This window comes from Choloepus didactylus, chromosome 18 (assembly GCF_015220235.1).
Source record: "Choloepus didactylus isolate mChoDid1 chromosome 18, mChoDid1.pri, whole genome shotgun sequence".
Taxonomy (NCBI): domain Eukaryota; kingdom Metazoa; phylum Chordata; class Mammalia; order Pilosa; family Megalonychidae; genus Choloepus; species Choloepus didactylus.
In genome coordinates, this window is record NC_051324.1 from 74,112,168 (window position 1) to 74,133,710 (window position 21,543).

General features: G+C 44.1%; 2 protein-coding genes across 4 annotated transcripts in view; both read left to right on the top strand.

Moving 5' to 3' along the window:
• Window positions 1-21,543, top strand: part of RNF213 (ring finger protein 213) — a 100,078-nt gene that overhangs the window by 67,830 nt on the left and 10,705 nt on the right. For 2 of the 3 annotated variants that reach the window (XM_037808886.1, XM_037808887.1), the window contains 19 exons: window positions 889-1,043; window positions 2,283-2,495; window positions 2,842-3,023; window positions 3,944-4,064; window positions 6,727-6,827; window positions 6,939-7,121; window positions 7,889-8,058; window positions 8,160-8,259; window positions 12,033-12,144; window positions 12,713-12,926; window positions 13,178-13,368; window positions 14,298-14,420; window positions 15,276-15,386; window positions 15,834-16,076; window positions 16,398-16,479; window positions 17,298-17,332; window positions 18,654-18,748; window positions 19,819-19,978; window positions 20,612-20,792. In XM_037808886.1, the coding sequence (XP_037664814.1) occupies window positions 889-1,043; window positions 2,283-2,495; window positions 2,842-3,023; window positions 3,944-4,064; window positions 6,727-6,827; window positions 6,939-7,121; window positions 7,889-8,058; window positions 8,160-8,259; window positions 12,033-12,144; window positions 12,713-12,926; window positions 13,178-13,368; window positions 14,298-14,420; window positions 15,276-15,386; window positions 15,834-16,076; window positions 16,398-16,479; window positions 17,298-17,332; window positions 18,654-18,748; window positions 19,819-19,978; window positions 20,612-20,792 (2,772 nt within the window). Of the gene's footprint in view, window positions 1-888; window positions 1,044-2,282; window positions 2,496-2,841; window positions 3,024-3,943; window positions 4,065-6,726; window positions 6,828-6,938; window positions 7,122-7,888; window positions 8,059-8,159; window positions 8,260-12,032; window positions 12,145-12,712; window positions 12,927-13,177; window positions 13,369-14,297; window positions 14,421-15,275; window positions 15,387-15,833; window positions 16,077-16,397; window positions 16,480-17,297; window positions 17,333-18,653; window positions 18,749-19,818; window positions 19,979-20,611; window positions 20,793-21,543 lie in introns of those variants that run through there. The other variant, XR_005212659.1, reaches the window with a different exon arrangement.
• LOC119513561 (60S ribosomal protein L9-like) lies at window positions 9,792-10,444 on the top strand. The gene has a single exon (XM_037808890.1). It carries the CDS (start codon window positions 9,822-9,824, stop codon window positions 10,398-10,400), a length of 579 nt encoding a protein of 192 aa, XP_037664818.1. The 5' UTR covers window positions 9,792-9,821; the 3' UTR covers window positions 10,401-10,444.

A 21,543-nucleotide genomic window follows, 5' to 3' on the forward strand; every position in this document is an offset into this window, starting at 1 on the left:
GGAAAATCAAAGCACAGGGCTCAGGAGATGTCCCCACGTGGACCTTTCTCAGTGGCCACCAGCAACTGGAATAGAGCGTCGTCTTCCTCCAAACCGAGCTGTCAACATCCCCCTGGAATTACACAGCTCAAAACTGGTACTTTGCTCTGCCATCAGATATCATGTGGTTTGGCCAGTCATCTGGGGAAAACCAATGATAACACAGTGTTTGGGGGAAAAGGTGTTTTTTGTACATGAAACTGTCTTTTTAAACTTCACTTATCACACTGCCTTTTAAAGATACGGGTCAAAATACTTAAGGTGAACTTATTTTTTAGGTACGTGCTCTGCCCCTTTCTCTGGACGGTCTCTCTCCTGATGAGTTTCCTTTCTTCAGGGCCAGACCCCAGCCTCGCTTTGCTGGAGCAGCACCGCTGTGCACTCGAAGGCAGCCCGTTTGGGCTCAGGTCATCCTCCCGCCCTGGGCCCTGCAGGGGGACCCGTGCATCCCGGCCTCGCTTGGGTGCTCGGGTCCCTGAAGCACGCTACAGCTTAATAAACATGCCACACCAAACTTGGCTTATTCATAGAGATTTGTCCTTTTGAGGATAGCGAGGCTGTTTGTTGCCTTAATGTGACACTGATTCTGCTTGTGGTTCTGTTATTCCACTGGAAAAAAATCTGAACTTCCTAGAAAAGGACCATTCCTTTCCTTCTGAGTAAAAGCAGGTGGCCCTCCCCCCTTTGTCCATGAGCTGCCGTTCAGCAGACCCTTATCCGCCATGACTGTTCACAGAGTCACCGTCCCTTCTCCGAGGGAAGCGGGGCGATTCTGAATGTGAGAGGAGTGGGGGGGGTGTCACAATTTAGGTTCGTATTCCAGGCCATCCTCTGCTTTCTCATCCTCAGGGCTGTCGGAGAAGTTAGTGGAAATCTTTCAGCGGACCCCGCTGGGCAAGTTTCTTGCTCAGTTCGATGGAGCAGAGCAGCAGATGCTCCTGCAGGGTTATGTGAAGGACTTTCTCCTCTTGACCATGAGCGTATCCTCTGCAGAAGAATTGAAGGTAAGTACTTACCGAGGGGGCAGGGGTGACGCTTGTGTGACGTTGTGGCCTGGGAACACCACAAGCACTTTGCCTCACAAGCGCACCCAGAGCGGTTACTCTGATGGAAGAGTGTGGTCTGAGGACACCATGTGTCCAAGGCTGCCCCAGCTCCTCGGGACGCTCGGTGAAAGACCTCCAGCCACGGCCCGGGGCTCCCCAGAGCGGGGGTCCTTATTGAGATGAAGACCCTCCAACGTCCCTGTAACACCTTCTTCTTAAATCTTTTGTTTCTCTTGAAGAAAATTGTGGTAAATATTTAACTGACCCTACAGGATAAGAGTAATACGTGATGTTATTATGGAAAGATTGCTACTTTTGACTACCCCAAATTTTCTAACTTCAGAGCATGGAAAAAAGAAAGGGACAAATTTGAAGAGCACATAATGTACATAAATATGACATTTACTAAAGGTTTAAAAAGTTCTCTCAGGAATTAAAGAGAAAATGTCCTGGTTTTTAAAAATTGATAAAGGTTATAAAACAATTATTAACAAAATAATTGTATAGACATCCAGAAAACATTTGGAAACTTGCCCAGCCTCATTAGTAAATCAACAAAACCTGAACAATTAGATAACGTTTTTACCGCTGTTTGGCAAAAATGATTTTTGAAATGTTGGTTGCTGAGAAGGAACCAGCGCAGTGCTTCTGGGGACAGTTTAGCAGGAGGAGCTTGGAACCCTGTACAATCTGAGCCAGTGATTTAACTTTTAAGAGTGTGTTCTAAGAAAATTGTCGGCCATGTGGACATTTTATTCACAGGAATGTTCTTTACAGCTTCATTTATAAAAATGAAAAATCAGAAATACCTCAATTGTCCAGAAATAAAGGCTGCATGAATTAAAGTAGAGCCATTTGATGGATTATTACACCACCACTAAAAGTGATGTTTTACAAGGATATTTAATGATAGGAGAAATATTCACAATGACATGGTGGAAAAAATTAGGATATATTCTGATCCTAATTGGGGATGATAGAGAGGAAAGAGAAGGATGGAAGGATGGATGGATGGATGGATGGTATTAAAATGACTAGAAAGAACTACACCAAAAATTTAAGTCGTAGCTATTAAAAGTATGGATGATTTTTAATTTTCTTTTTTGTAGTTTTTGAAGAGCTCCAGTTTTCTAAAGTGAAAATGTATCATTTTTTAAATTTAAAAACACATAAAAACCTTTTCTTTTTTAATCCCAGTTTCTGCAGATGGCTCTGTGGTCCTGCATCAGTGAATTGAAAGCAGCGTCCAGAAGGCCGGAGGAAGGGATTTCCTTGCCGTGGGTGCACCTGGCCTACCAGCACTTCAGGAGCCGGCTCCAGAACTTCTCCAGAATCTTAGCTGTCCATCCCAAAGTGCTACACTGCCTAACAGAAGTAACACAGAAGTTTGCCCCATCTGACAGTGAGATGGTATGATCCCTCCCAGGGATATTTAATTGCCCAGGGCTTGGCCTTGCCTGAGTGTGTGTGAGCAGAGGCCCCATCTCCACCCCGGGCATGGAAAGCTCACAGGCCATGTTCCAAATGGGTCGTATGTCAGTGCGATTCAGAAACGTTAAGACACAGCTAACCAATGCTTCCTGCACCCCAAGACCATAAGAGATCAGGTTCTGATCATGGAACATAAGAACACATGGGGCTACCAGCCAGGCCTCTGGACTAAGGAATTAGAGCAGCCAAACTAATAGAATAAAATAAAAAAAACAGGAGGGCAGGTGCTTAGAGCTGCTCAGGCCTCTGTTCTCCCTCCTTCCAGATTCTGGACGTGCTTGCAGCCATGGTCTGTGTTGAATTGCTGACCAGGGACACCCTGAAGCCAAGTCCCCAGGCCTGGTTGCAGGTGGTGAAGAATCTCTCCATGCCGCTGGAGCTCGTCTGTTCGGATGGGCACATGCAAGACAGAGGGGACATCACCAGAACTCTCGTCAGGGAAGTCAGGTGGGTGCAGGAGCTGCCCCCTGTTGATTCACGCAGCCTGTGCTCACCAGCGGCCCACCCAGTCCTGGCAGGCCAGGGAGAAAGATGAGCAGACACCTGTGCCGTGGGAAGGGGCTCCCCCCCACACACACTTCACTGAACAGCTAGCGGACCCTCGTCATAGGCCAGGCATCATCTTGCCTACCAGAAATATGAAGAAGAAAACCACCTTTCGGGGTGGGAGAGGGGTCCCCTGCATCGTGGGGTGGGGGGTGGGGTGGAAAATCAGCATGTTCTCATGATCCTGTGAAAGAAATGCGTGATGGGAAGGAGCAGTTAGAAAGGACGCCATCGCCCGCTAGGATGGCTGTTATAAAAAAAGAAAAGAAAAGAAACAGAAAAGAAGTGTTGGTGAAGATGTACGGGGATTGGAACCCTAGCACAGTGTTGGTGGGAGTGTAAAATGGTGCAGCCACTGTGGAAGACAGTTTGGCGATTCCTCAGAAAGTTAAATATAGGATTACCATATGACCTGCAATTCCACATCTAAGTATATCCCCAAAGAGAGTGAAAATAGGGTCGCCAGCAGGTCCTTGCACACTCGTGTCCATTGTGGTGTTATTCACAATAGCCAAAAGCTGGAAACAGCCCAAGAGCCCATCAGCCAATGGGTGGATAAACAAGAAGTGATACACACACCATGGAATGCTGTTCGGCCATAAGAGAAAATGCTGCAGCATGTCTCAGAACTTCATTTTTTCCTATGGAATCGGGTAGAGAGTCAGGGAGGGCCTCTCCATCACTCTCTCCATCTACATTTACCCCGGATCCTTTCCTTACCTTCCGACCCCTTGGCCCTTGCATCTGCCTCTTCTCCCTCTCCTTGTTTTGTCTTGGGTGCTTGTGCTACTGCTGAGGGAGCTGTGCCCTTCTTTTGCTAGAAACCAGTGGAATCGGGTTTTTTCCATTGCGCTCTTTGTGGAGCATGTCCTCCTGGGAACCGAGAGTCAGATTCCTGAGTTACTCAAGCTGGTGACTGAACATGTCTCCTTACTAGACAAGGTGAGTACTTGGGCTTGACTCGGCAGTGAGCGTGGGTTTGCCTCTTTCCAAGATGAAGGATAATTGAAACCTTCATTTATCCCTTATCTGCAGGTTCTCTTTCAGCTCTCTGGCAATTTTACCTAGAAGTACAAAGGCAGGTGATTTCATCACATAGGCAGTTACCTTTAGAATATTTAATTGTTTCATTAGTTACCCTTTCCTGGCTGCTAAGTCAGAGTACCGTCATTTAGGGTTCACTTGCAGGAATGGCAGCATTCTTGTAATTGTATGTGGAAAGGGACGTACATGTGGGTATCTTAGTTTCCCAGTTGTGATCACAAATACCACAAAATAGGTTGCATTAAACAATAGGAATTTATTGGCTCGTGGTTTTGAGGCTAGGAGAAGTCCAAAATCAAGACATCAGACAGGTGATGCTTTCCCCCCAGAGACAGTGGCATTCTGGGGCTGGCTGCCGGCAGCCCTGGGTCCTGGGCTTTTCTGTTGCATGGCCGTGCTCGTGACGGCCTCTTCTCCTTTCTCTTCTGGGTCCCGTTGACTTCTGGCTTCTACCTGCCTGTACCTTTCTCTCGTTACGTCTAAATTTCATGCTGCTTATAGAGATCTTCTGTAATAGGATTAAGACAGACCCATCCTTTCAAAAAGTTCCAATTTACAACAGGTTCACACCAACAGGACTGGATTGAGATTAATAACCTGTTTTTCTGGGGCCCCTAATTCATCCTGCCCCGCTGGGGAACAATGTGCTTGCAGATCCATTGGGAGGGCAGCAGGGGTGGGCTTCCCTGGACCTCCGGGGTCAACTTGCGGAGCAGACTGCTGCCTGGCCTTGGGAGGGAGCGGCCCCCATCGCAGGGTCAGGGAGAGAGGGGTACAAGAGCTGCCTGTGGGGTCGTGGCCTTCAGAACCCAGGCTCCACAGCTGGTGAAAAGAAACAGAAAGAACAGGTGCCAGGCATGTCCTGAAGCCACCGCTTACATGGAGCTATAAGCTATAAGAACGAAAAAGGGGATATAATCATAGATGTAGTTGAACTTGTTAAATTATATGAGAATAACATGAAAAGTCAAGGCTATTTGGAAAATTAGATTTGAAATGGGTAATTCTCTAGAAAAAAAACATGAATTTCTAAAAGTGCCTCAAGAAAAAATAAAAGAATCAGATACATCAGTAAAAATGAAAGAAAAGAAATTAACAAAAATCTCACCTCCAAAATTATACCAGACCTAGTGACTACAGAGGAGAGTTCCTAAATTTCCAAGTATGAGTATCGTGTATAAACTGCTTCAGATAAAAGAGGACTAGCTACCCAGCTCATTGTAGATTTCAGCCCAGACAAGGATAAAACAAGAAGAAAAAATTATAGACTCATATCCCCTATGAACAAAGATGAAAAAAGCCAAAAACAAAATACTAGTGAATCAAAGTTAGCAGGATATTAAACACATACACATCATTTTCAAGTAAGATTAATCCTGGGAATTCAAGGATAGTTAACATCAGAAAATCCATAAATTTCTAAATGTCAACAGTTATATAATGGATTAAAAGATAAGCTCTGTATGAACATTTCAAAAGGTGTAGAAAAAGCATTAAATAAACTCAACCCTCATTCTTGATTTGGGAAAAAAAAAATTCTATTGGAAAAGTAGGAATAGAAGGCAACTCTCCATAAGCTGATACTACCTAAGAGCACACATAATATAGAAACATCTATAGCAAACATCATGCCTAACCACAAAATTCTAGAAGCATATCTGTCAAACTCACCATCTTATATTGTTGAAGATGTGCCTTTCCTGCAAACCAATATTTCTGCTTCTAAATACATACTGTAGAGAAATCTCCCACTTACATTCAAGGAGACACATACAAGAATGTTGGGTACAGAATTGTTAGTATTTGCCAAAAAATTGGAAACAATCTAAAAGCCCATTAAGTAGGAAACAGACTAAGTGGCATATTACTCAGTGGGTACCACACAGCAGTTAAAATGAATGATCTAGACCTGCAGTTATTGGTGAAAATAGCAAGTGTCCAACACCAGTAAACACTGTGATGTCATTAATGCATAAGTTTTAAAACATGCAAAGCAACAACACAACGTTTCTTCAGGCAAACGTAGTAAAAGTAGAAATTTAGGCTTGTGGTTATCTCTGGGAAGGGGTGGAAGGAAAATGTGATCTGGGCTCCAGCTGTATCTGGAATGCCTTGTTTCTTTAAAAAAGTGATCTATAGCAAACATTTAAAAATGTTAAGATTTCTTAAAGCTGGGTGGTGGATACAGGGATGGGCATTATATTATTATTTAAAGTTTGAGCTGTCACATAATGAAGGGGAGGGGCGCCTTAAAAGAAAATGGAAGAGAGGACAAGGGGAAAATCTCAAGTTGAGAATTTAGTCCTTCTCCCAAAAAGCAGCATAATCACAAAGAGAAGGGAATTTAAGGTTAAAGAAACTGTCAAAAATAAACAAATAAAAAACAAAAGAGGCCTTACACTGCAATCTGAGCGATCCAGCCCTAACTGCCCACCTCTCCGGCCAGCTGGCAGAATGGCTGCGCCACCTGCTTTCTTTGCCGCCTTCAGGAAGCTCGCCTGCCGGGGCCCTCTGCCCATCTTGCCTAACTCAATTCCTTGTGCCTGCCTTTCCTGCTTAGTGTCTGCAAGATGACTCTGACCTCAAGACCCACCGGCCTTTTGTCGCGGTGATGTCCACGCTCCGTAGGTGTAAGGACCAGGCCAGTATGGCCCTTGCCAGGTACGCTTCCGTTTGGGATCCCCGAAGGAGAGCATGCTGAACCCGTTGTCCTTTTCGCTGATCGTGGCAGAAGTTGCTGCTTTGGAACCGATCGCCCTCCTTGCCTTCCAGGTTCGGGGTCCAGCCCTGCCCCATTTGCCTGGGAGATGCTCAGGACCCTGTCAGTTTGCCGTGTGACCATGTCTTCTGCCAGCAGTGCCTCAAAGCCTGGCTCATCCCGGGGCAGATGTGGTGTCCTTTCTGTTTAACCACCTTGCCTGAAGGATTCTCTCCTACTGTTTCCCAGAAGCATAGGTGAAAAACTCTTTCTTCTAAGAAAGCCTCCTTTTTATTTTTATTTTTATTTGCAAATACAGTATTCAGAAATACACCCTGTTAACCTTCTCTTGGTAGAAAACCTGACTTCAGGGAGCTATGTTGAAAGATCACCACTGAGGGACCTTTATAAACATCTGGTGTCTCAAAATTATTCTCTCCCAAATATATACACATGTGCAAAATGGGGAGGAAGAAAAATTACAGGAAATAAACCAGAAAGTTATAAATTAAATAAAGCCAAGGAATTTAGATGCAGCCAGCTTTCCGCTGTAAATTCATCCCCTTGATCTGTACATGCCTGTCATGTTCTACGGCCTGAAGATAAAAAAGCAGCTCTTGTCTGGCAAAGTGCTTGTTGCAACAGGTAGTTAAAATTAGCTGAAGCTCCATGGGCTTGCCAGTCCTCGACGGCTCCCTAGGTCGCTGGTTTTCCTTCCTCTTCCCTCCCTTCTGATGCCTCCTGCAAGTGGAGCCCAGGGCAAGCCTGTGGGTGAATTCTGTGAAGTACTTTTGGGATATTGAGGGTATTGCTGGCTGGTCCAAACCATCAAAGTGTTCTAGGAAGAGATGAGTCTAAATACTGTCCTTTGTGGTTTTGGAGACCAGCTCTAATGAATATAAGGAGCTACTTGCCTCTTTTTACTTAAAAACAAAATGCTGTCCAAATCCCAAGTCATTCTGCAGGGAGGGGTTTGGGATCAGATTCTATACGTCTTTGACCGTGTCTTTTAACTGCTCCTAAGGGAAGCCACAGAAAAACATGCCCAGTTCCGTCAGATGTGTAACAGCTTCTTCGTGGACCTGGTTTCCACCATGTGCTTCAAAGATAACACTCCACCCCAGAAGAAAGTGGTTGAGGAACTGCTATCTTTACTCTTTTTCAAGAAGACGCTCTTAAGAACTGACTTCCAAAGTGAGTTGCCTTCTTCTTACAGATCTGAAAATTTAGTTCTCTTTCAGCTCGTCTTTTTTTATGTGATGGACACTGAACCACCTTCTTCTTTCTGGTTTAAGGACACCGTGAACACACAAAATGTCTCTCTCCATTTGATGATGCTGTAGATAAGACCCCTGTAATCCGCTCAGTGGTCCTGAAACTGCTTTTGAAGTACAGGTAAGAGCAACTTACCTTGAGGTTTGTGTTAGAAACGAGGCTGCACTTTTTGTTTTCTCATCGTGGTTTTCTCTGTGCTGCCACGTTCTCTTTTATTGATTAGTAGCTAGTTCACGATTTGGGGAAGCATTTTCCCTAGGAGACCACCTGGGGCATTTATCTGCACTGGTTGCGTGTTTTGACATTTTCTCACGTGTTGAGCAGAGCCACAAACACGTATTTAGCAAAGAAGAAAACAGATTGCCAGGGACACTCATGAGGCAGGAATCAGGGGCTTTCATCTTGGTTTTGCAATGACCCAGGTTTGTGATTCTAGGCTAGTCATTTAGATTCTCCCTCCCCCTCACTTTCCTAGTTGTCTTCTACATTTTGTTTCTGTTCCTAAATTTCTCTGATTCTATGACTGAGTAGAGAAGCCCATATAAGCAGGTGCCAAAGCTCAATGATCAAATTCTCATATTGTGGAAAATTCCTTAAAAGCTTAATCTGTATTCATAAGGCTGCATTCTGACTTGACTTGAGATATGAGAAGAGCAGGTTTTGAGGCCATATAATTTTTATTAATTTTAATAAATGTGTGAAATGTGTTTTGTTTGAATTTCTTTGCTTATAGAAATAGAAGAGTAGTTGCCAACCTGTGTACATCCTGACATTTGAGTGTAGACATTGACATGACTGAAACCAGTACATGTGAAAGTAAACATTTTGTTGAGACATTTAGAAACTAAAAATTACCGAACTGATTTTAAAATGAAATCTTTAGATATAAAGAATGATTTTTAAATCTCATTGCCATTCTCTGGGTTGAGAAATAATGATTTCTGTCATACTTTGCTTCCTCATTAAAAGTATTTTTGTGTATTTTAAGAACTGATTAGACTGGCCTTAGATGTACCTAGTGAAAACGTAGATGTTAACTCTTTGGGGGGCCCTTTGATAAGTGGCAAAGGCTGAGCCCAGAGCCTTCCCATCCCTTGCTGCTTGTGGTCTAGCAACTTGCAGTGAGAGCAATCCAAATTTTTGGTCATGTCTGACTCCGCTGAGTGTGGGCTCCATCTGTGTCGACAACACCTAAAAATAGCATCGTCTGTGGTGCTTGCAATCCCCAGAGTCTGTGGACCTTTTGGGGGGTCCCCAAGAGCAAAACTATTCTTAAAAGAACATGAAGACATTATTTGCCTTTTTCAGTGTGTAGATATTTGCACTACATAGATATCCCTTTTTAGTTTTTAGTGTATTGGAATAGCTAGAAGGAAATACCTGAAACTGTTGAACTTGCAACCCAGTAGCCTTGAGTCTTGAAGACGATTGTATAACTATGTAGCTTACACGGTGTGAGTGACTGTGTGATTATGAAAACCTCGTGGTTCACACTCCCTTTGTCCTGTATGTGGACAGATGAGTAGAAAAATGGGGACAAAAACTAAATGAAAAATAGGGTGGGATGGGGGGCAATGGAATGTTTTGGGTGTTCTTTTTTAACTTTTATTATTTATTTATTTATTTTTGGGGGGGTAAGAAAAATGTTCAAAAGTTGATTCTGGGCCGCATCTACTGCGAGAATGAAGACCATTCTCAGCAACCAGACTGTCGACATTCCAGAAAATGTCAACGTCACGCTGAAGGGACACACAGTTATTGTGAAGGGCCCCCGAGGAACCCTGCGGAGGGACTTCAATCATATCAATGTCGAGCTCAGTTTACTTGGGAAGAAAAAGAAGAGGCTTCGGGTTGACAAATGGTGGGGAAATAGAAAAGAGCTGGCTACAGTTCGCACTATCTGTAGTCATGTACAGAACATGATCAAGGGTGTTACACTGGGCTTCCGTTACAAGATGAGGTCTGTGTATGCTCACTTCCCCATCAACGTTGTTATTCAGGAGAGTGGATCTCTGGTTGAAATCCGAAATTTCTTGGGTGAAAAATATATCCGCAGGGTTCGGATGAGGCCAGGTGTTGCCTGTTCAGTATCTCAAGCCCAGAAAGATGAGTTAATTCTTGAAGGAAATGACATTGAACTTGTATCAAATTCAGCTGCTTTGATTCAGCAAGCAACAACAGTTAAAAACAAGGATATAAGAAAATTTTTGGATGGTATCTATGTCTCTGAAAAAGGAACAGTTCAGCAGGCTGATGAATAAGATCTAAGAGTTGTGCAGCAATGGAAACAACAAGATGCCAGACCTATTTGTGATTTTAAAGATGCAATAAAATTCATCTGTTAATTTCAGGCTTTTTTTTTTAATTATTATTTTAAAAACATTCTCTGTTGTAACTAGGACTTAATGGGTGACATGGCTTGGATTTGGTTCTTGTGGATGATATTTCAGACAAGGAATAGTATAGTACCGGTGACAGGTGACACATGAGAGTGCTTATTATCAGATCTGGAACTGGGAGATGCTAACGGTGTCTGTAATTTTGCTGAACCATGAATTTTTTTTTTTTTTTTAATAGAAATCTAATTACACTGAATTCCAGGCTAGAATTTCAGGCATTTTGGGAGAACCTTAGCATTGTATTTATGATTAGATGTTCATCTTTAACTACAGAAATTTCCTATTATTATATTTATTTTTTTGTTATCTAAGTGGAACCAAAAATGTATTTATAACTGGCAATTTTTAAGTATTAATTCCATTGTCAATGATTTAGGTAAACCTAGGAAGAATAAGTGTTGCCTCTTGGATAATTTTTTTTTTTATCTTCATTTTATTGAGATATGTTCACATACCACGCAGTCATACAAAACAAATCGTACATTCGATTGTTCACAGTGCCATTACATAGTTGTACATTCACCTAGGTCAATCCCTGGCACCTTCATTAGCACACACCCAAAAATAACAAGAATAATAATTAAAGTGAAAAAGAGCAATTGAAGTAAAAAAGAACTCTGGGTACCTTTGTCTGTTCGTTTGTTTCCTTCCCCTATTTTTCTGCTCATCCATCCATAAACTAGACAAAGTGGAGTGTGGTCCTTATGGCTTTCCCAATCCCATTGTCACCCCTCATAAGCTACATTTTTGTACAATTGTCTTCGAGATTCATGGGTTTGGGTAATTTTTAAGATTTTATTTTGATATTGAAAATGTGCCCCCACTTTTCATTTGTCTAATTTAATTTTGTATAGGGATTTTGGTAGAAGCAATAATAAAACAGAATCTCAGATAAATATTTAAAAAAAAAAAAAAAGTTGATTCTGGTGATGAATGCACAAGTGTATGATGATATGTGAATGACTGATTGTACACTGTGGATGACTGTAGGGTATGTGAATATATCTCAGTAAAACTATGTAAAAAAAGGAGGAACTGTAAAACAAAGCCTCTCTCCTTACTAATTAATTTTGGTTTTGGAAAATAATTTTTTATTTAAAAAAATGTTATTTATTTTAACATGTAATGGGCTTATCATTATTTTAAATGAATTGATAAATATTTTTGAAATTTATCAGTTTTGGTTTATAATACTGTAAATATTACAGGTAAAACCAACATAAACAAAAGCTCTTTGGGGGTCTCAATTTTTAAGACTATAAAGGAGTCCTGAGACCAGAAAGTTTGCGAAGAGCCAATCTAAAATATTCCTCCAATATTGTGCTAACATGTTTTTAATCAAATCGCATTACAAACTATATTTACATATACATTTTATATATACATATATATATGTCTTTATAGCTATAGATAGATAGATGATGGGAGAGTCATACTTTTTTTGAGAGAATCTCCAGGTCTGAGATAACTGGTATAACATTTCTCTTTCCCCAGCTTCCAAGAAGTAAAAGATTATCTTCAAGATTACTTGTCCCAGTTACAAAAGAAAACATTCATAATTGAAGATAAAACTGAACTCTACATGCTCTTTATCAACTGTCTGGAGGTAAACTGTCACTTCCGTCCATTTATTTTGCAAACTCTCTGAACCATAGGATTGATGCGATTGAAAAGAGTTTCTGAAAATTTACAACATATAGTTTTCATTGGGAAAATTAACAGGTGGAAAAAAAAGAAAGTTTTCAAAGACCTTGCTTATTCCCTGAGCTGTTGTATTTATCATCATCTATGTGTGTGTGCACACAATACAGCCTAACTAGGCTCTGCAAGTAGATGACAAAATCAGTGGGTTTCTCCAGATGGCGAGACTATGAATACTTTTTATTTTTATTCTCTTCATATTTTTATTTCTAAAAATTTTACAATGCATATGAAAAAAAATTAGCATACAATTTTTTTTGTCATAGCTTCTCCTTTTCCCCTCCTTGCCCCTAAAATAAGAAGGGATGTCTGTGTTCCATTATTCAAAATATTTAACTCAAACCTGCAAGGATAGAGATCTATGTTTTATTCTTTCTTTATTCCCCATGGAGTCACACTCGGGCAGTTTAGGAGGTTGGGACTTGCATATTAAACGAATAATATTGTTTACTTTCTTCTTCTTTGTTCCTTAGGATTCAATACATGAGAAAACGAGCGCCTGCTCCAAAACTGATGAACTGAACTGCATGAGAGAGGAAGGTCATTTCCTCAGGACGTACTCCTCATTACGACCAGACCGGCACGTGGCCAACGAGGCTTCCGTTGAGTACCTCCAAGAGGTGGCCAGGATACGCCTGTGTCTTGACAGAGCTTCTGATCTCCTCTTTGAACTTCTTGAAGCCTCAGGCAAGTCTTCTCCTTTACCCTCCTCTGCCTCCGGCTTAGAGACCCCATTATTTAGAAATTCTGGGAGCCAGGGAAACCGGTTCTTAGAATAATAACGGTTCTTACCATGTCCCCTTCCTTCTGGGTTTGTTTTTTACTGTGAATTCCTAATGAGTAGACACCATGCTCTTTTACTAGCTTTTACTACACAGTCGACCAATAAATATTCTTACTCACCAGTCACTCACTCACGTTGTCATTGAAATCTCCAGACATGGCCAAGGAAAAGCAATGCTATCTGCAGCAAGTGGAGCGCTTCTGTACCCAAACCAAGGACGACTGGTACCGTGTGTACTTGGTGAGGAAGCTCACCAGTCAACACGGGATGGAATTTGTGCAGAGCCTCTCCAAAGAGGGCCATCCATGCCAGTGGGTTTTTCCAAGAGAAGTCATTGCACAGCAGGTGAGAAACGCAACCCCTGGCATCCTGGGAATGCTGTCCTCTTTCTGCAGCACGCCCACAGGCCAGCAGTCAGTGCTGCTTCCCATAAGGAAACATGCACGAGCTGGTCTGGTCCTTTGTCTCTGTGCCTCAATTAACTTGACCCAACTTGTGATAAAGTTTAGATTGCCTGCCATAGGAAATAGATGTGTGTGTGCACATGCGTGTGCATTGTGTGTGCATGTATATATAAGTGTGTGTGCTTTCAATTTGTGCACATGTGCATATGCAAATACATGTGTATGTGTATGTGTCTATATATTTGCATGTGTCTGTTTCTGATTTTGTCATCTACCTGCAAAGCTTACTTAGGTGTCACCTCTGATCATGTTTGACACAGGGAAAGTAAAAGAATGTTTCCGGAGCCTTTGCTGTGAGCAAATTTAAAGTGATTTAGCCTGCAGGATATGTCCTTTTTTGCCTTCATTAGGCAGAGACAGAAAAGAATGAGAACTAAGGGAAAAAGAACTGCAGTTAAGGTTGGCTTCAGGGCCTCTCAGTGGTCCTTTCCTAGTATTCAGAAATTAACAAATTCTTACTGTCCTGGGGTTACAAAAATGACAATAACAATCTTGGCTTTTTTTTTTTTTTTTTTTAACTACCAATCAGGACTTAGAGTTGAAGTATTTTAAATCACTGGTCTTTGGTGCTGTGCTTTAAGTAGAGAAAAGAGCTGCAAAATTAGCATTGCCTCCTCCCCAGGTTTTACAGCTACTTATCCCTCTTCATCTTATTGAGGTGAAAGCTTTTCCCAAAGATTGCTCTTGAATGTTATGCCTTGTGCTGGATCTGGGATTCCCAGTCCAGCCTCCTGTAAGCCTGTCAGGATTACCTGGCTCCCCTAACCCTTCCCGTCCCAATTAACTCCTGCATTATTATTTCTGTTGCAGAAAGACCATCCGGGCCAGATGGATCGATACCTGGTATACGGGAATGAATACAAGACCATTCGCGATGCAGTGGGCAAAGCCGTCCTTGAGTGCAAGCCCGTGGCTATTGTGAACGCTCTGGAGGTAGGATGGTTCAAGGGCGGTTCAAGGACGGTCCAAGGTGCCTCTTTGGTCTAAAATGGCATCGACTCAGAGCCCGCATCTTTCCTTGTTTCTGTCAAATGATACATTGGTGGTGGACCACTGGGGAGGGCACGAAGAGGAGCACTCTGCATCGGAGCCCACCCACTCCTGGCCTCTTCTGTTGTGCCTGGTCAGTGGGCAAGAACTAGTGGCTGAAACAGGCTAGCAACAACAGCTGCACTGTGTTGACAGATTTACAATATTTTGCTGACCTGCCAAGGCCATCAGCAGTTCCTTTTTGATTTGTGTCGGTCCATCACTTCCTCTGAGACCCTACTGAAAAATCCCTTCCTCCAAAATGACTCTAACGTGAGATATGCTGGCACAACTAGCAAATTTTGTATCTATGTATGTTCATAATTTGCATACATATGCTTATGTATGTGTTTATTTTAATAATCTTTGAATTGTTCAGCTGTTGCTTTCTTTTGTGTACCTGGCATTGTGCCAAGAAGAGAGGATACAGAAAATTTTCTCTCTGCTTGGGAAAAGTTTATGACAAGTGATGAATCAGAAAGAGAGCAGATGGTGATTTCTGTTACTTCTATCATAAGATTTCTGCTAAAGATGCATCAAGTTAATGAACATGAGAACATCTCATGAGCCTTGGAATCCTAGAGGGTCAGGTCATCTGCCAGAATACGGTCCCTGGAGTGCGGGGTCCCAAGAGTCCAGGACCTTGAAAGGCTTCCGAGCCCTCTCCCACATTCCCTAACTCAAGATCATACCAAACTCTGACCCTTACATAGGTCTGAATAACTGTTTAAATTCTCACTAAATTCCTTGCCTTTTCAGGCCTGCAGGAGCCCCAGATCTCAACAGGAGGTTCACTTACTGTTAGCACTTTTCAGGGAGGTCACCATTCTGTACACGTCCTCTAATGCCAACCTCCACCCCAAGCCAGAGGTGAGTACCACCCTTCAGGGCTTGTGTTCCCAGCCTCATCGTGTGGGGGACTTTTATGAGTAGAGGTAAAAGTCACAAATACAAACTGTGCCCATAACTTTGTATCCAGAATGGGGGTTTCCAACCGCTTTATACAGAGGAACTAATAACTGTTTAACCTAAGGCTTTTAGAATTACAATTAAAAATAAAGTCAAGAATATGAGACAATGTTTACCAAAATAGAACATCAAAATTAGTCATTAGGTTTGTGGTTGCTATGCTTGTATATGAAAATTCTTTTCTCTGTAGGATTTACCCACAAATGCATGATAATTTAACCATATTTACCTTGAAATATGATGTGTATTTGATATCAAAACATATGACTCACTATGAGCAAACCTTTGAATTTACTTAATATTCTTCTTTGATATACAAAATATCCCTCTCTCTTTTTTTCCTGCCAGCAATGTGAGGCTGTGAACAAATTTCTCGAAGAAACCAAGGTCCTTTCTTCTCAAGATATCAGACGTTTTGCAACATCCCTGGTGGGCAACACTCTGCCGTTGCTGACCGTGGGCCCTGGTGGTGGCAGGCTCGAAGGAAGGGTGATGGAGATGGCCGTCCATGCTGCAGCCGTCCTTCTGTGTGGGCAAAACCAAGTCTTGGAACCCCTAAGGAATTTAGCCTTCTTCCCGGCCAACATGGTGGTAAGAATGGGACCGGATGGCATCAGCTTTCACAGTGAAAATGTCAACAGTGTGTCACTTCAGAGACCGAGTCTGTAGGCTTGGGAACTACTGGACCTCTTTATCTTCCAGATTCTCTCTCTGCCTCTTTTGTCTCATTTGATTCTTTAGACCACAATGATGGTAAAGAAAACTTGCCTTGCCGTTTGTTCATTCCATAGATAGCTTTTGAGGTCAAGGGGACAGAAGATCAGAAGTTGGTTTTCTTACTCTAGGCCTCTTGCTGAACATCAGACAATGCGCATGCTCACTCACCCAGTTCCATCTCTGCTTTTTTTCCAGAATGCTTTTCTTCCAACAATGCCAGAAGACTTGCTGGCTCAAGCTAGGCATTGGCAGGGTCTGCAAGGAGTCCAATGGTACAGTAAGTGTTGGTGTCTGAGATGGAATCGCACCGCTCTCCGCTTTGGAGAACACTGTGATGCCGCATGAGGCACTGGTTCAGACTTGGGGCCCGTGTGGTTAGGCCTGGAGGTCCACACGCTCCCGTCTCCTTCTGGCTTTGGCACCTCTGCCAAATATGAGTGGCTTCAGAGAGCCGGCTGTCTGCTGCCTGTGTAGCTGCTCCACACCACCCCTCTTCTCAGACAAGGGGGAGGAACCCTTTAGGACGCACTTTTGTTCCCTGGAGCGTGCCTCTTGGTAGGAGAGGAGAACCATGTCAGAGGTGCAAGCAGAGACCAGCTCCCGGTTGAGCAGTGTTCCTCACCCATAGGGGGCTCTTTGGAAGTGTCTAACTGGAAGACAGAACAAACTAAGCCATGACTTTATCTAAATGCTGCTGTTACCTTGAGTAAACCTTTCCAAACTAGTTTAAAAGTTGTTATAAAACATGCTCATGGCAAAAAAAAAAAAAAAAAAATTATTTTTCCAAGAGAAGGGAAGTGTTTCAAATACTATCTGCCCTGCCTCTCTAGAAAGTAACCCCTGGAACATGATTTCTCTTTCCTCTGGAAAACTAAACTCAAGAGATGTTTTCCACCAACAGAAACATACATTTTTTGCACTCCTGCTATGTCGCATAACAAGATTAACTAAGTGGTTTAAGATTTCTGATGGCACGCTCAGGGCATGTGCCGTGGGTCAGTTGTGGTCAGGGCCGGAGGGGAGAGGGGTGGCTTTCCCTTCTGGACATCACCCATCACGTGAGACCGACCAGCGTGTATCTTGTCCTTTTAACAGCCTGCCCCAGAGGCCATCCCTGTTCTGTGGGAGAGGTGAGTCTTGGCATTTGGGGTACAGTCTGGGGCCTCGAAACATGGGTTCTTCTGGGTCTGAGGAGAGAGGGGCCACGTAAGAGGGGGAGAGCGTGGAGAGTGCAAGTGCACTTTCAGGGCCGTTTGGGGTGTTCTGATGTCTACGTGGCGCCAAGAGGTCAGCCCAGGGAGGTTTTCTGGGCTGCGCCGTCGCACCAGCCCGGGGATCCTCAGCACTGTGGACCTTTCAGACCCCAGGACCCTTTGCCAGGAGGGCGTCCTCGTCACAGGATGTCGAGCAGCATCCGGCCTCAACTCATTCAACACCAGTAGAACCCACCACCCCTGGGGTGACAACCAAAAGAGTCCTGCAGGAGATAAAATTGTCCCTGGTTGAGAACCCCTCGAGCCATCCTTTCTAGCCACTCCCACGTGGGATCAGGGAGGCTCATCTTTGTAGAATGGCAAAGCCACAGATGAGATCACCGTCTGCGTTACTTGCCCAGAGAGGAGTGGGCAAGATGCCAAAGGATGGGAAGCAGCAACTTGCAGATTGTAAGCTGCATGGTGCGAAGAACTGTGTTTTATCCATCTCTGAATCCCAAAGCCCCTTCAGCTCAGCCACCTGCTGCCAAACTGAGCTGAAGCATGTTATTTGATAAAGTAAATAAGAATCATGGATGAAAAAAACTAATAGGTGCACTTCATCTCTTTGAACTTCACTCACTTCCTTGTCGATGAAAAGAGATTAAAATTGGTTCTTTCCAAGACCTCTCCCAGCAGTAGAAGCCTGTGGCCTGGGAGACTGATTGCTTGGGTCAGTTCTAGACTCTGATTCATAGTATTTAGTAGCACACAGTCTGGTTTTAGAAAATGAGCCTTGGGAAGTAGTAAGCTGTATGGTTGGGTTTTTTGTTAATTTAGAAGTCCAAGTAGAGTGAAGGGAGTCTGGTGGGAAGCTCATGTGGTACCCCTGGGGCCACACCATGAAGCTCTAGGGACTAGCATCGTAGATATGGGAATGGAAAAAGGTGATGCATATGAGAAAGGAAGAGTAGGTTTTACGTACGTGCTGTAAGTGTCACTCTATTGGGAATGAAACATAAATTTGTCTCACCCATTTTTAAAAAGTCCAGTTTTACCATGTATAACATAATCTGCATCAAGCCTCTGCCCCATCCCCAAGGCTCCTCCAGCCGCACCTGAAATATACACAAACTAGAACAAGTAAAGCCGGCAGCGCTCACTGCCTCCCATGGCAAATGTCCATGTGCCTGGTGGTATTTGTGCATGGGTCTATGGGTCCAAAACTGAGCTTGGGTGACACCTGTGTTTCTCCTAGTGTGGCAGGCCGATGGAACAAAGCCGCTGTGTGGACTGCGGTGCTCCAATTGGAGGGATAAATCACATCCCCCAGGCCGGCTTCCAGGTTGTCCAGTACGTAAGACCGTTTCCTTTCTAAGGAGTCGAACCAGGGTCGTTGGGGCTGTTGGGTTCCAGCTGGTAAACTGATGCTAAGTATGAAGGCTTAGTGCCCAGGGGCCTGGGTCACATTCAGAACCAACGTCCAGGTCCCTGTGCCCATACGGCACGAGGCTTCTGTCCATCTGTGTCCAACTTGGACTCGCAAACCCAAAGCACAGTGCATGTTAATACTTTCATGTCATCCCATGGCCTGAGCCTGCCCCTGTAGACTTAACAGGTGACCTAATCCAGGGGGACATTTGAATCTGAAAGGTAAAAGCCGGGCCTTTGTCTCTGAGCAGATGCCGTCACGCCTGTAAGCTGCCCTAGCCCTTTTGAGGGGAAGCGAAGGGGACATCGTCAGTCTTAGCAAATCCTGGACCCAGAGCCCAGGTGAAGACCAGGCCTCATGATCTCCCAGTTGCTCTTGAGAGGGGTTGGTTATAAGTGCCCCCTTGAGACAGGAGGGGGGAACCTGTCTGGGATCATCAAACGGCCCAGTCATTCTCATGCAGTCACAGGTTAAAATATTCTAAACCTGTTATATCCATAAACTGCCTAAGGGTCCTGGGAACTCCCATATTTTTTGCAATATTCAAGTTGCATTCATTGCAAAAGTATTTTGCAACTGTATATTTTGCAAAATATATAGTTTTGCAGAAACCATATATCATGGTTTATATGATAAATATAAACAATCATTTGGCATCTCCCACCTGGATGTGATGCAAATTCCTTGGATCCCACGTTTTGATTTGGGGAAATGAGAACAACGTGCAAACCTGAGCTTCACCTGGCCTGCCTGCTCCTGTCCCCAGCATGATTTCCAGGTCCCCATGTGACACCTGGCCCAGGGTGAGCCAGATCAGCAGCCCCCTTTCTAGGGCGAGTGAGACCACGAGGAAGAGGGCTCCTGGGAAAACGGTTTGGGCTCAGCAGAGCCTGCTCCTTTAGCGTTGTTCCCTGCAGCACTGTGAGCCCGGCCTCCGGGTCCTAAGGAGAGAGCTGAGACGTCTTCCCCTCTCCCCCCTCACCCTTTCCAGAAACCACATGGACAGAACGCAGACCGGCCACGTGCTGGGCAGCCCTCTCGCCAGAGAAGCAACCACAGCATCTGACCGACAGCTCTCCCCCGTGGTCTTTGTTCTGCTCCGGCTGCTCACCCACTTGGCTATGCTTCTGGGATCGTCCCAAAACCCCCAGGTACAGCGTGGCACCCCCAAACTGGGTGTCTCTTCCCTGTAGTAACACCCTGCTATCCTTTATTCACAGTGAACCCTTTTGTCTGAAAAGTTCCAGCCACCTCCTTTGGAATAAATCATTGTATCTAACCCACAAAGTAAAATAAAATTAACACACCCTGATCTTTCTCCCTGTGGTCTATGGTGATACACAGAACACCCCAGCAGCTGATATAAAATCCATTTTAAATGAACACATATGTCGCAGGCTCACAGCTGGGTGGGGAGAGGCTAAAATAATCCTGATTTTACTGTGTCTGCCTGGTAACTCCAGGGCAGAAAGAAAGAGCACATAGCCTTTCCTCCAAGAGAATACTCACCAAGATAGCCACAAGTGCAGGGTTTGAAACCCTTTCGTTTCATTCTGGTCCTGTAAAGGCCAGTCATTCTCGGATTGCAGTTGCTTGCTCAGATCTGCCTGCCTTCCACCTCCGGTGTTGACTCACTCTCTGAGTGCTCCCTCGGCTTCCTGTTGGAAGCCGCCTTCTGATCCGGGGCTGGTTTTCAACCCTGAATGAGATGCCCTCTACTGAACGTGCCATCTCATCCACAAACAAGATCGTGGTTAAAATGGTTGTTTCCTTGCCCCCGACAGGCTCTGATAAATATCATTAAGCCTGTGGTGTGGGATCCAAGAGAATTCCTCGAGCAGCATCTCCAGAAGGACTTGGAGCAGTTAACAAAGATGCTGGGGGAGAGTGTGGACGAGACCTCGAGTGTGGTGCACCTTATCCTGTGCAGCCTTCACCGAGGACAGCAGCAGCGAAGTGACCAGGGTGAGGGGACGGGGGCGTTGGGATGCGCTGGATGGGGCACCGCTGGGCAGCCCTGCAGAGAGGCCAGGCTGTGGCGAGCTGATGGGGTAGGAGCTGCGGGTGCTGGAGGGGTGGCCCTTGCTGGAGGGTGGCCGGACCTCCTCCGTCGTTTCCACCTGCCTGGCCGAGTCCCGTGTGGTGTTCAGGAGCATTTGCACTGGAGCTTTGATTGGGGGTGGGGGGCACTTTTCCATTGCCAGTCACCCCTCTAGGTCATCTGCCCACCGGGCTGGGAATGTATATAGTCTGAAGCAGGTGTTGAGTGACAGAGACCGTCACCAATGAGACAAAGTTCCGTAATTGCTCGGGAATTTGTTCTCTTTGCACATCCATACTGTTTCGGCATAGCTCATGCTTTTCCTAAAGATACTGTAGACAAATCGGGTATGTTTAGATATTCATAATTTATTATCAGAAAGAAGCAGTCTAGAAAATACTGTGTTCACTGAGCCAATATTTCCATTTTAAGATTTTAAATCCCCACAGAAAGAAAAGGCCCATGTGACAACTTAGTAAAATGGTGTAATAAAGAGTGGTTTTGTTTTCTTTTTGCTAATTTGCAAATTTTTCTTTTAAAATTACCTGTGATGAAAATGTTATTTAAAATAATAATATTAATAATAGCAGTAAAAAGTCCAGCCACATGACAGGAAAGTCCATGCCCTCTTCAGGTGTTTCATTGCCAGAAACCCACTCAACATAAACTTTCCAG

Bases quoted from the DNA above. Each gene is read 5' to 3' on its own strand.
- LOC119513561 (XM_037808890.1), top strand. From the start codon at position 9,822: ATGAAGACCATTCTCAGCAACCAGACTGTCGACATTCCAGAAAATGTC.